Source organism: Pelophylax lessonae (genome assembly GCF_965119305.1).
Source record: "Pelophylax lessonae genome assembly, chromosome: 1".
Lineage (NCBI taxonomy): Eukaryota > Metazoa > Chordata > Amphibia > Anura > Ranidae > Pelophylax > Pelophylax lessonae.
In genome coordinates, this window is record NC_138768.1 from 442,327,780 (window position 1) to 442,342,488 (window position 14,709).

Below are 14,709 nucleotides of genomic sequence, written 5' to 3' on the forward strand. Positions count from 1 at the left end.
ACCACGCATGATCAGAAACACAAAAATAACCCAGGAAAAAGCCTGGCTGCCATTGTTTTTGTTTTGCACTATCTGATACGTAGCTACGCAACCAGGAAGCTTTTCCAGAATCGTACAAAAAAAATCATACGCATAGTACGCATTGTTAAATTCGATTTTGTTGCATATATCCTGCAACAAAATGCGAACGATAAGTCGTACGATTATCTAAACGTGTGGACGAGGCTTTAGCGGACAGGTGGCCAAGCACACAACACAACTACCATAATAAATAGGCGTGTTTACACCTGGTTTATTAAGCCGGCCATACATGGTTCTGTTTTGTTAGTTTTTCCAGCTAGTTGGCCGAACGAAAAAGACAAACCTATTCCTTATCTGCGCATTCAAGGTGGATGGTGGAATTCTCCCTGATGAGCTATTGTGTTCTGACAGCCGGGAGACTAACCCCCCCCGCTGTCTGAATACACAGATCAGTGCTGGTCGAGCAGCTTTTATCTGACACGGCAGATCAACTCTGTTTACCCATAGTGGCCACACATGGATCGAAATTTGGACGGTCCCTGTTGAACCAGCTAAATTTCGAACCATGTATGGCCAGCTTTAGCGAGACAGGTCCAATCAGAGTTAAGGCTAGACAAGATTACATATTTTTTGCATAGTAAAACCATTTAAATTTATGTATTTGATTTTAAATTTGTCATTTGACTGGAGTTCTACTTTCATAATCTACATCTTTCTCTTTCTTTGTTAAATGTGCTGGTATTATCCTTGTTTCATGCCTGTTTTTACTAATCTCTTTCCTGCCAAGTTTAAGGCTGTCATATATTCTCTTCTTTTCAATGCTCTCTCCTTTCTTTTCTTGCCTGCTTGCCTTCTTTTTGGACTTCTTGCTGTCTGTAGGGTGGCAGATGAAGCTTTCTACAAACAACCCTTCGCTGACGTGATTGGTTATGTGTATGTTGCTTAATTACTAATTTTACTGACCGTTTATGTACACTGTGTTGCTATTGTTGTAAAGCTTTGAAGTCTTGTGTTTTGTCACTGGGATGCTTTGCTTTGTCGGACTTAAAGAAAAGTTATATTTTCTGATATTTTTTTTTTTTTAGTACAGACTTGTTAGGAAGTAGGAACCCTTAATTGCTTGTTTTATTATCCAGCTGCATGCACTGCATAAACAAAATCGGTAATCCAGATTCTTCTAAAGCAGAAAACATCATAATTTGCCTAAAATGACACTAAATAATACCCTTTATACTTCCAAAAACAATCCATACGCCTCTACTGATTTAATGACCATGTAATTTTTTATTTTTCATAAAATGTTTTGTATTTTTACTGTTTTTCTGCATTTCTTGTAATGTCCTCCGTGAATCTCCCGAGTCTCTCCACTCCACACCCCCCCATGTTAATTGTGGTCATATGCACTGTTCTATGCATACTACACATCCCATAGTCCAGAGGGTGTGGAGAAAGGAACAGGAAATTGGCTTAGAGCAGGGATTTGTAAATTAGGAGGCTGAGAGCAATAGAAGGTACTTTTTTGAGTTGGGAATACAAACTTGAAAATGGTTTGTATTCCTCCATATACAGGGGTTGAACAAAATTATGGAAACGAGTATGATAAAAAAACAAAATCGTTATCTAATATGTAGTTGGACCGCCTTTGGCATCCAAGACGTCCTGAATTCTCCTGTGAATTGACAAATGGAAGTCTTGAAAGGTGGATAATGGAATCTGATACCAATCTTCATGTAAAATCCATGCCAGTTCTTTCAGAAAATTAACCTGAACCTTGTTTTTAAAAATTGACCGTAGTGGCTCTGTTATTGAGGTCTGACGACTGTGGTGCCCAGGGAAGGTGTGAGACTTTGTCTGTATGCTCGTAAAACCATGATTTGACAACGCCAGCTGTGTGAATTGCAGCATTATTATTGACGCTGGCAGTGGCTCTATCTTTTCAATGGGTGAGGTGATGATGGGGTCTGCAAAATTCCTAGATAACGGCTGGCCAAACCATGATTGCGCCGCCACCATGCTTTACTATTGGCACAAGACAGTCCTAGTCGTAAACTTGGGACAGTGTTTGCAAAACCTAAACCCGTCCGGTGGTTGGGAACAGTGTTAAGCTTGATTCATTGGACCATATTACAGTCTTCCATTGATAAATAGTCCAAGATTTATAGGTGTTGCACTACTCATCTTCTCATTATCAGTCGCTTATGGAGTTCCGTCAGCTCAGTTTTTGTGGACACGGGCTTTGAAAGACTGAGATTGAGCTCTGCAGTTAATTTTGCAGCAGTTTTCTTATTCCGGGTCTCAATCCTGCGAAATGTCCTTTTTTGTCTTTTTCGGTCAGGTGACTGTGTTGTTCGGGCTTATGCTTACCAGGCAACGTTTTCCTGGAAACTGTATATGCCGTCATACACTATGAAAAGGTTACTTCGCAACACTGAAAACAAATTGGCAACTTCAGTTACAGAGGCACCAGCTAAGCGGGCACCAACAATTTGCTCTTTTTGAAACCCAGTAAGTTCTGACATGACTCCATTTTACTAGCAGCGCGTGGGAGGAGTCGGGTAATTCTGTGTTTGTGGAACATACGGTAGCTGCTGCCCCGTCGGATGATTTTTATTTATTTTTTTTAAAGCACACTGTCTCAAGTTTTAATGTAAGTGGATATTATGCACTAAATGTGAAACCTTTTTATATACTACACAATGGGAGTGTATCTTTTATAATGAGGGGACATGGAGGAAAGGAAGTCCCAGACAAAGCCAGCTCAGTGAGGAGAGTGTAAGGAGATATGAGGAGCCCGGAATTAACCCCAACCAGGGGGAAGGCGATTTGGAAACTGGTCTAAACTGGAGGTGAACTCAGTGCTGAAAGGTGGTGGGAGTCACTGCACAATTGTGGGAGTCACTGCACAATTGTATTAACTGAAATCCACAAGGGTCAAGATGGGAAAAACTGCAGGATATGAGAAGCACATTTAAAAGGAAAAATATTTGAAAGAAGGAAAAAAGCACTACTAATTAAACTATAGTCACCTGGGACTCACATTTGTTTTATTTTATTGTACACGAGAAAGTTTGTCACTGAATAATGATAGCATTTTTGTGGTTTGAAAGTAAGGTTTTTGTTTAAAGTTGGAATGCACACGGATAGGCGCAGCCAACATTTTTGATGTTTTAGTGTGTAGTTGTGGGAACACAATTATTTGGTTGCAGCCATCAGACACAAGTTAGAAGTAAGGGACACATTAGGTAAGGGTAGCACGGTATAATACACACCTGTTTCAACCAGTTTAGTGTCACTTTAGCAAATTGGCAGGTTTTGTTTTTAGTAAATCTGACACACTACAAAATGTCTACTACAAGGCCTTGTTTTTTTTTTTTGTCAATGTTTGAGTTTTTACAAAGCAGAGTACAGAAAGTACAAAAATTTAAAATACAAAATAGCGGTCTACACCAGCAGAAAAAACAGGCATCCAGACAGGCGGTAAGGATAAACCCCACATCCGTACAGGCAAGTATGTCTCTTATTGAAACCTTTCCAGTAACATTCGTAACGTTCACAAAATCCCACCATCCCAAAACCATCTCTAAACTGAACCTCTTAGTATAAACACAAACAGAAGTGGTAAATCATGTACATGTATAATACTACAGTTACCACCCGTCTCTGAATAAACATAGATCTAGTAATAGATTAGGATGGACCCATGTTTGGGGCTGGAGGCTTGACTGCTTATCAGCTAATCAAAAGTAAAAATCAAGCTCAATGTAAAATACAATAAACAGAATAGGTGGGATAACCTGGTTAACTTGATCCAAAAAAAACGTGTCAAAGCTATAACCCCTCTCTCTACATCACTTGGAAAACAATGCATCAGTCTAACCCAAGACTGGTAAAGGATTGTGAGCGATTCCACAGCAGCGGGCATAAACGAGGGGCAGATCAGGCTTTTCCTGGCACTATGTCAGATGATCTTGACCAGGTATAGAGTAACATTGGAGTAAATTTGGTGAAAAGTTTGCCAATTTCCAATGAGTAATACATCCAACCAGACCAGATGCCAAGAAACTGCTGCTCTTTGTTTTTACCAGTATAAACCCATCTCTCTGCCTCCCATTATCCTCCGAATGTTGGGTGTACATTGGTTGTGCATCAATCAATGTACATTGAACCAAAAAGTAAAAAATCCTTTCACTGCTGTGATAAACACCAGTGCAAATTAAATGAAAGAAAAAAAATCCTCCACGTGATAATAAACCCGCTGCCAGAAAAGTAATGATGCACCTCCACCAAATCAGAAATGCTTGCTTACCAGACAAATTGGACCTCTTAGGTGTGAGGTCAGTAGCACTTTTGGCTTCACCCAGCCAGGACCTCCTATTCCTCCAAGAGGGATGTGCGATTTAGGATGTAGTCTCAAAGAGCCTTGTGGTGATGGTCCTACTTCAAATCCTTTTGCAAAGTGACATTCCCCGAAAATATAAGAGGAAATTTGCCATAATACAAAATCACTTATAACTTTATTTTTAAGTAAAAGATCGCACTTACAATTTTTGCGGCATAAAACCGCATGCATGGAAAACACAGCCGGCCGACTGGATACTCTCGGCCCTTTCTTCCGGGAACACAATACGTGGTGACGTCAGCACGCCTCACAACTTGACGCATTTCGTCACAATCTGCCGTCTTCCAGATATTTTATGAATCGACATTTTGGTAGAGAGCATAGGCAAATGTCACAGTAATCATTCACGGGGCTTGCCTTGTATGCAATGGTCCAGGGAAACGGTGGTTAGTTTAGTTCTGCTTTTAATGGTCTCCCCAAGCACACCAAGGAAGTGTATGCAGAGTCTAACCATGAAACTCTTATTTTGTTCTGTTAAATATACCTCTGTAATTATTTGGTAGATCTTATACAAGTGCAAAAAAAAAAAAACTCTTGATGCTCCCAGATATATATATTTCTACTGCACTGCAATTTCAAGCAGTGTCATCCTCCCTGCTCAGGTCTCCCTGTGAACTGCAGAAAAGCTTTCCCTGTTGCTTGGAGAGGAGTACTGTAGCCCTAACCATTTTCTTGTCTTAGGTTGGCAACGCTGTTACTTGATGATATAGTATGGCAAGTAGCATGTTTGGCACCCTATGAAAAAAGTCAGATAAAAGGTTTATTAAGTCTAAGCCTTCTACTTGTGTAGAGTTGGTCAGCCATGTGTATTTTCCTGGAGAAAATAGTACAGGAGTAGAGGTGTCGTTTGATGCATAGTGTGAGCCTGAGGTTGAGAGTAACTAAATTCTGGAAGTTGTGCAGAAAAAGAGGAAAAAAAAAAAGGCTAGTCCCGAGTTCTGCCTATTGTCTCCTTGTAACTGAGCTTTCCCCATTACTGAGTTACCATGCCTTGCTCTGCACTGTATCTTTTTATGGAGGCAGCCATCTTTGTAAAGGAGGGCTTTGCTCCCTTATGTCAGAGTCTCCAGCAAGAACAGAGAGCAGTACAATGGGGACATCACTGAATCTCACTTCAACTCCCCTAAAACCGGCAGCAGTGCCTTAGAACTCACATGCAGATATTCAGTTATGAGGCAGTAGGCACGGGAGAACTCTTGAATACCATGAACTACCTGCTAATATACAGCAGAATTAAAGACAAAAGGGTAATCTTCCAGAGTATGGATTAGGCACAGTTAGTGACATTAAACACACAAGCATTAGGTGTTCTAAATATGTGTACTGTACACATAATCCTTCTGCTTCCCTTTCGTAAAAATGAAGCTGTCATATACCTTATTTGTGATCTGTTGTGTTGTGGTCCCAGGAACTTTCCCTGCTCATTGCTGACCGCAAGAAGAGCTTGGTAGGAGGAGCATGTAGAAATCCGAACATAGGTATGTCGTATAGTGAAGTCTTGGCTAGCTGCCCGTGCTTACACAGTGCTGATTGGTGCTGAAGTTGTGATCACATGACGTGTATACAAAGATTACTCCTTAGTCATGTGGAGTGCTTACACTTGAACGAAGGATAGAATGAGTTGCTCTATAAAGGAAAATGTTGCCTATAATTCTACTTTAAGGGGTATGCTAAAATAAACTCTCTTGCAGAATACTATTACAGAAAGCATTATACTGTAAAAAATCAAAAGTGGTATTGGAGAACTAAACGAGTCCAATGTGTTACAATGTAACATTAAGACCGGGAACTGAAGAAAAGCTTCCCAATGTCCCTTGGGCAGTATGTATGCATATAGGAAAGTGATCTTAAGCCTAGTATACAGGAGCCGAATGTTGGGTGGTTCAATAGGTTAAATGACGCCATGTGTATGGCAGCCGGTCCGACAGACGTCTTGCCTTTGGCCGACTTCTGTCAAAGGGTCATGACCGAAAAAGGTCTGCCAATCAACTCCTGATAATCTCTCTCACCCACTGGCTGAGAGCGCTGCCTGGAGTGTTCTGGCAGGGGGCTGTCCCTCTCTGACAATACAGTAGCACATCAGGGGAGATTGCTGTACTAACATTGGATTGTTACTACAGCGGCTTTGACCCCAGTGGGTTGAACCAAAAAAATAAAAACTAGTAGTGTGTACGAGGCTTTAGGCAAGCACTTGGCCAAACTTATGGCTTAGAAACTGTATTTGTGAATAGGTAACCTAGAGCAAGAATCATTTGTGTTATCGAAGTGATACCCGATTGTAGCTAGCTGGAAGGTATGATCTGATCGTTATCCCTGTAAAATAGAATTACATGGTTCAAAAATGTGTAAGTCCCGGAATGTGATTCTGGTATCCGCAAAAATCTGAAATGGGAGTGGGGTGAGGGGATGTGGAGAGAGAGAGAGAGAGAAACAGCACAAGGAACAAATCGGGTTTAACCAGATTAACCAATTCTGGACTGGAAGGTTTTACCCTCTAATGACCAGGCCATTTTTTGCAATACGGCACTACATTACTTTAACTGTAAATTGCGCCGTCGTGTGACTCCAAAGTACCCAAATAAAATTGATGTTCTTTTTTCCCACAAATAGATCTTTCTTTTGGTGATATTCGATCACTTCTGATTTTTTATTTTTTGCGCTATAAACAAAAAAATATATATTTTTTTTACTTTCTGCTATGTAACATTCCCAATAAAAAAAAAAAAAATTAAACATAATTTTTTCATCATTTTAGGCCAATATGTATTCTGCTACATATTTTTGGTTAAAAAAAAAAATCCTAATAAGTGGCTATTGATTGGTTTGAGCAAAAGTCATCACGTCTACAAACCAGGGAAAAGATTTGTTTTATTTATTTATTTATTTATTTATTTTTTTTGGATTGCGGCTGACGGATCGGACTCCTAACTGACATTTTTGACACTTTTGGGGGGACCAGTGACACTACTACAGTAATCAGTGCTAAAAATATATGCACTGTTACTGTACTAATGACACTCGCAGAGGAGGGGTAACACCAGGGGTGATCAAAGGGTTAAGTGTGTCCCTAGGGGGTGCTTTCTGTTTGGGGGATGTGCCACATGTAAGTACATTGAGGAGGCTTGGAAAGTAATAGTAGAATCTGTCTTCATCTTGAGACATGCATCTAGCAAACTGCCATTCGTTACTGCCATAACTCTTTTCCTGAGCCAACCACATGCCAAGGCATGTGAGGAAAATTCAGCATCTGGGAAGTTAAAGCCACATTGGGTCCAGCGCTTGCCGTCCTGTTCGCACTACCTTTTTAGCATGTATTGTGGTATAGAGTAACAAATGTTGACGCAAAATCTGGGGAACTGGGTTTGCAGCTTTGCTGGTTACTTTTTCATTTATGATATACCTATCCTTTAAACCAGATGAGTGGCCTAGCATAGTGTACACAAGCTTTCAGAGTCAAGTTGTAAGTTACAGTTGGTTCACTATTTCCATGTTACTATAACAAGCATGTACTGAATTCGGTTCATGAAGTGTGAAAACTGCATGTCTACATGTATTCATGTTGTCTTATATCATATATAGTAATATCATCTGATGTTGGAGTTCTTTTAAAGAGTTCGTCGTCATTTGTTAAGGCTCAGGTTGACGTGTATGTTTAACACTCTGTGGTAGGCCATCTTCACTAAAGCAGATGTAGAGAATAAAAACCCTAGCCTATATCAACTACCTTCTACAATAACTGTAGTCTTATTTTACCATCTGTACAGGTTCCTAAACAACTTGCAAATTATCTTGTGGTTTCTGCCAAAGTGTAACTTATAAGGGCAACACCGTTGCTAAGTTGTTAACATATCAGCCTGGCAGCACTAGGCTTGTCGGCTTGAATCCTAACCCCATGGTACTACCTGCACGGAGTTTAAATGCTCTCCCTGTGCCTGCGTGGGTTTCTTCTGGGTACTCTGGTTTCCTTCCACACTCCAAAGACATGGCTCCTGTATAACTTGGCCCTGGTATGTGTATGTACAGTATCTCACAAAAGTGAGTACACCCCTCACATTTTTGTAAATATTTTATCTTTTCATGTGACAACACTGAAGAAATGACACAATGCTACAATGTAAAGTAGTGCACAGCTTGTATAACAGTGTTAATTTTCTGTCCCCTCAAAATAACTCAACACACAGCCATTCATGTCTAAACAACTGGCAACAAAAGTGAGTACACCCCTAAGTGAAAATGTCCAAATTGGGCCCAATTAGCCATTTCCCTCCCCAGTGTCGTGGCTAGTGTTACAAGGTCCCAGGTGGGAATGGGGAGCAGGTGTGTTAAATTTGGTGTTATCACTCTCTCTCTCATACTGGTCACTGGAAGTTCAACATGGCACCTCATGGCAAAGAGCTCTCTGAGGATCTGAAAAAAAAGAATTGTTGCTCTACATAAAGATGGCCTAGGCTATACGAAGATTGGCAAGACTCTGAAACTGAGCTGCAGCACAGTGGCCAAGACCATACAGTGATTGAACAGGACAGGTTCCACTCAGAACAGGCCTCACCATGGTCTACCAAAGAAGTTGAGTGCACATGCTCAGCATCCTATCCAGTGGTTGTCTTTGGGAAAAAGACGTATGAGTGCTGCCAGCATTGCTGCAGAGGTTGAAGGGTTGGGGGGCCAGCCTGTTAGTGCTCAGACCATACACCGCACACTGCATCAAATTGGTCTGCATGGCTGTTGTCCCAGAAGGAAGCCTCTACTAAAGATGATGCACAAGAAAGTCTGCAAACAGTTGGCTTAAGAAAAGCAGACTAAGGACATGGATTACTTGAACCATGTCCTGTGGTCTGATGAGACCAAGATAAACTTATTTGGTTCAGATGGTGTCAAGCGTGTGTGGTGGCAACCGGGTGAGGAGTACAAAGACAAGTTTGTCTTGCCTACAGTCAAGCATGGTGTTGGAAGTGTCATGGTCTGGGGCTCCATGAATGCTGCCGGCACTGGGGAGCTATAGTTCATTGAGGGAACCATGAATGCCAACATGTACTTGTGACAAACTGAAGCAGAGCATAATCCCCTCCCTTCGGAGACTGGGCAGTATTCCAACCTAACGACCTCAAACACACCTCCAAGATGACCACTGCCTTGCTAAAGAAGCTGGGGGTAAAGGTGATGGACTTGCCAAGCATGTCTCCAGACCTAAACCCTATTGAGCATCTATGGGGCATCCTCAAACAGAAGGTGGTGGAGCGCAAGGTCTCGAACATCCACCAACTCCGTGATGTCGTCATGGAGGAGTGAAAGAGGACTCCAGTAACAACCTGTGAAGCTCTGGTGAACTCCATGCCCAAGAGGGTTAAAGCAGTGCTGGAAAATAATAGTGGCCACACACAATATTGACACTTTGGACATATTTGACCAATTTGGACATTTTCACTTAGGGGTGTACTCACTTTTGTTGACTTGTTATGTTGGCACATGGTGGATATAAGGATTGGACAGCGCCGGTGGGGGACTCCAGAGGAGGTAAGGGGCCACTCTGTGCAAAATCATTGTATAGAGGAAAAATAAAGCTGTACAATCACTTTAATACCAAACAAACATATGGAAGAACAAACATGTAAAAATGTGAAGGTCATATTAAAAAAAACTGGTAAACACTGCAATAAAAACTAAACTAGGAGCTTACAAAAAATATACAATATACAACTGCTTTTGAAGGACTTCAGCTTAGCATGGAGCTTTGCGCACTGGAGAATAGGCTTATGGTTCTAAGTTTGGCTTTAAATTTTTTTTTTTTTTTTTTTTTTTTGTGATGTGTGGATAATTAGAAACATCGTACAGTTTTATGTGTATTTCAGAAATGTTGTGTTCTTAAAAGAAAACCTTCATAAAAGATCTCTTTAGACCCAGTTGACACCAAAGATTAGAGTCTCCTTTTAGGCATATCTGGTACTTAAAAGAAAAGTTACCTGGTAGCATGCCAGCTGAATACCATTATGCATGTCCCACTTGCCATCAACATTAACTTCATTTTCATTTTCTATATATGACTTAAACTTTTTTCTTCTTTTTTTATTTCTTCTCTTCACTTTTTTAAGCACAAACATAAACCATCCTTGCTACAGCCTAGAACAGTTAAGTAAACTCTTCTCACTGCCCCCCTTAACCCGTCTGTCCCATGGTTAGTGCTAGTGTCGTAGTGACCTGTCTGCAGTGATGTTGCCCATCCTGAGTCCAGATGTGTCCATGCCTCACCATGAAATGCCCATCTTCATTGTAGCGCTTCAATTTGCTTTCCTGGGTTATCTACATGTCGCATTTCTTCTTATCCGTTTGTGCTTGTTTTAACATTAAATAAAAAGGTTTGGATGCTTTTGTAAATTGAGGGCATTTTGTGGGGTGGCTTTAACTGCTAGGCTTTGTAGATTAGAACACTAGAAGCTTTTAGAATATCCCAAAACTTTAATAAGGTAAACTGCAACTAGACTGTAAGTTGACTGCAACCAGTTGTAGGTTCGTTGCTACAAGTCCTGCTTGTCTGCTATACATGTCTGCTTATCTTTGTGAAAATGATTCCTACAGTACACTTTATTTCTGGCTGTGAAAGTGGAAGTAGGCAAATTTGAAGCAATAAGTCTTAGCAGCCAATTAGATTATTGCTTTCATTCTAGTACAGCTTTGCAACTCCTTTACCCTTTTGTCATTCACTGTTATTATGTGATACAGATATTTTATGTGTTCTAATAGGAGCTTCAATTTTAGCTGCAGCTGTTCTCTATTGACTTTGGTGTTTGTATCATGACCTATGCTTCAAAGAAAATTTGCATTTGCAGTTTTTTTTTAAATGTATAGCAACATAGTGTGCTGGGCTTTACAAATGACATGGATTTGTCCACATCAGAATTGTTTTATGAGGAATGTGGCAGATACAATGGGGTATATGACCTGCCTGTTGTAGATTTGACATTAGGAGTTCCTCCCCATAGGCTTTACCTTCCCACGCATTTTAACCTCGCATAGTTATGATTAGGTAAGACACACTTTAAATTTGTTTAGAACTCGAAAGGTTCTCGAAATCTTTACAAAAACCACATATGAAGATGAGGGATTTCTGTAGATATAAACAAACTGCAGCTTTGATTGTTGAATAATGCCCTTGGCATAGGTGTAGACCATTTACATACCTCATGAAGTCTTGAAGCTTGACTTGAAAACTCCCAGGATGTTGCTAGGGCATTGCTAAGGTAGGACCAGTTATTACTCTTACTATCACACCAGTGAGCTTTTTCTCTGATTCAAATCACCTCACACGCCCTTTCTCTCCCCTAAGTCCCGAGTCACACTTGTGCAATGCGAGAAGGCTGCAAATTTGCAGCCTGTTCCCGCATCGCAAACGCACATCTGGCAGTTCACACTGCCATATGCGATACGCAGGGGGTGTCAATTAAATGTTAACGACACCCCAGTTTGATCGTATAACGCAGTGCGATCTGACAGTTCGCACAGGATCGGATCGCACAAGTGTGAACCACTGTGCGATCCAATCCTGATGCGGCTGAAAAAAAGGGTCATGTGCGAGTTTTGTGCGGGTGCAGTGCGAATTTAGCCATACAAAGTGGCTGAATTCGCACTGCACATCCGATCGCATGTAATGAAGGAGTAGTGCGCTCTGATATTACATGCGATCGCCGCACACGCTATAGTGTGAACCGGCACTAAAGTAGTAGTTCTGAGCTCAGAGTTTGACAGCTCCTGTGAAGGTGAATAGTAATAGCTGGGCCTCCATTAGCAACATCCTGGGAGTTTTCCAGTCAGACATCAAGACTTCATGAGGTATGTAAATGGCCTACACCTACAGCCAGGGCATTATTCAACTTTGGTCAAAGTTGCCTAGCTTGTGTTTTTTTTTTTTTATCTAAAGGCATCCCTTGTCTGCCTAGGCAGTTTTTTTGGTAAAGGTGAACTAACCATTTAAGGTAAATGCAATGTCCCTAAGTTATTAGTACTGTTGGTCTTTCATTTTTTTCCAGTCTTTATTTTTGTGACATTATGTATAATTTACAATAGAAAGTATTTAAAGCACAGAGTCCATCTTCAAGAAAATGTAATCTTTCCAAATATTACATAAGTACATCCATCATGGTCATTATATACAGAGAACTATCCTAAAGGTACAATTTGTAAACGTAGAAATTGTATCCAAGTTTCAGCAAAATCCTAGTTGAGCATAATGGAGGATAGTATGGGGCTTTAGGGTGCATTCACACATACAAATGCATCCTGTCTGCGATGGGCTCTGAGAACCCCAGCGGGGTTTACATGTGAGTGAATGGCCTGGTCGAGGCCTGTTCACTCGCATATGATCGCTGCTTAAGTTATTACAAATGTGTAGGCACAATTAGCTGTGAGAGCCATCGGTTGCTTTCAATAGAGCTGCCTAATCGCAGCTGATCACTGGGAGCCCGCTGGGGTTCTCATGGCTGGTTGCAGACCAGGTGCATTAGAAAGTGTGAATGCACCCTTTGTCTTGTAATGTTATCTTAAAATAAGATGGCATGAAAACGTAAGATATTTGTATTCCATGGGTACTGTGTAAGAGGGTCTCCTAGCAGGAAAAGAAGTGGAGAGCAGGAAAAGAAGTGGAGAGCATCAAGGGAAAGTGGAAACTTATGGGCCATACACACTAAGATTTTCTGAAGACTTTTTCCTTTAGACTTACCAAAACCAGATAATATGAGGTCAAACCTAAACACTTTCAATTTGTATGCAATCTGGCAGGCCCTTGCACTACATAGGGTAAATCTGAAGGAAATCTAACCACAAAAGTTGGGATAGTGTGTATCCAGCTTTAGAGTACATTAAGATGAGCAACTTGGGCATAGCTAGCAAGCCGCCAACTGCTGTTTTTAGTGACGGAGACTATAGAAGAAGACTGAGGAGAAGTCAAAACAAGGAGACCGCAAACCAGATGGGGGAGTCGATATAGATTATATATATATAATTTATTTTACTATTATTCAGGATTTCTATAGCGCCAGCAGTTTACGCAGTGCTTTACAATGTTAGAGGGAGACAATACAGTTACAATACAATAAAATACAAGAGGTTTAAGAGGGCCCTGCTCAGAATATATATATATATATATATATATATATATATATATATATATATATATATATATATATATATATATATATATATAATATTAGAGAGAGATGTATATCTCAAACTCATAATGAATACCATTATGTTTTTATTTTTAATATGTTGAGGATTAGTACTTACATTGTTCTGCGGCAAACCGCCCAGATCTGAAGTTTCATAAGTTAGATAAATGTATTACAGATATAATTTGTTTTGAAGCTGTATTATCCAGTAAATAAAGCTGTAAAATGTTCATATTCCATTTGCTCACATTTTTCTAATAAAACCTTTGCTGATTCCAGGGCTGCTGAGGAGGCATTTGTAAGCGACGTTGAAGAATCGACCCCAGGGACCGAATGGGAACGAGTGGCTCGTCTTTGTGACTTTAACCCCAAATCTAGCAAGCAGGCAAAAGATGTCTCCCGTATGCGTTCAGTCCTGATATCTCTCAAGCAGTCTCCACTAGTTCACTGAAAGGAAACAGAAAAACATGACACTTCCAATATTTTAATCTCAGAGAAGCTATGTTTGCAGAAATTGGTTATATTTTACTTTTTTCGGGACCAAAATACACATGTATTTGATATTGATCATTGTATGTAATTGCCAGTCCACTCCTCGCTCTACTTCCCCTTTACTTAGAAATTAGATATTTTGGAGGAAGCCCAGTATGATCATAGTCTCACCGTGTGCTTCTGTGTCATTGCAATGTGATTTGTGAAGGATTGTAATAGTGATATTAAAGGTCTGTATATGAAATATTATTGTCACTTACTTAGCCTTGCACAGCCACTCCAGAATGACCACAACTTGATAGTATTGTAAAAATACATTTACTTAGACCAGTGTTTCTCAAACGGGGTGCCTTGAGGAGTCCTTAGGGGTGCTGTGGCAACAGCCTGATCTGAGCAATCCTATGTTGGCTCCTGTGCTACAGAAGGTAAAGCACATGGTTCACTCCCATGTACAGAGGAGGCAGAGAGCTATGCCCGCACCAGCCCCCCCCCCCCCCTCTCTGCTCCTCTCTGTACTCTTGCTGGCAAAAGAGAAAGCTGAGCTGGCTGCTGTGGCGTCCTGTCAACTGGTGACCTCATCGGTTGCTAAGAACTTGCCAGCAAGAGTACAAAGAGGAGCGGGGGGAAGTCATGATTCCC

The 14,709-nt window shown here is 40.7% G+C and overlaps 1 protein-coding gene across 3 annotated transcripts in view; it reads left to right on the top strand.

Moving 5' to 3' along the window:
• CLTA (clathrin light chain A) overlaps positions 1-14,319 on the top strand; it is a 60,127-nt gene extending 45,808 nt beyond the window's left edge. Inside the window, exons 5-7 of one of the 3 annotated variants that reach the window (XM_082243075.1) lie at positions 901-954; positions 10,510-10,545; positions 13,858-14,319. In XM_082243075.1, coding sequence (XP_082099201.1) covers positions 901-954; positions 10,510-10,545; positions 13,858-14,029 — 262 coding nt within the window. In that variant the 3' untranslated portion in view covers positions 14,030-14,319. The remainder of the gene's footprint in view (positions 1-900; positions 955-10,509; positions 10,546-13,857) is intronic. The other 2 variants (XM_082243076.1, XM_082243077.1) reach the window with 2 other exon arrangements.
• Positions 14,320-14,709: the final 390 nt, after the last annotated feature.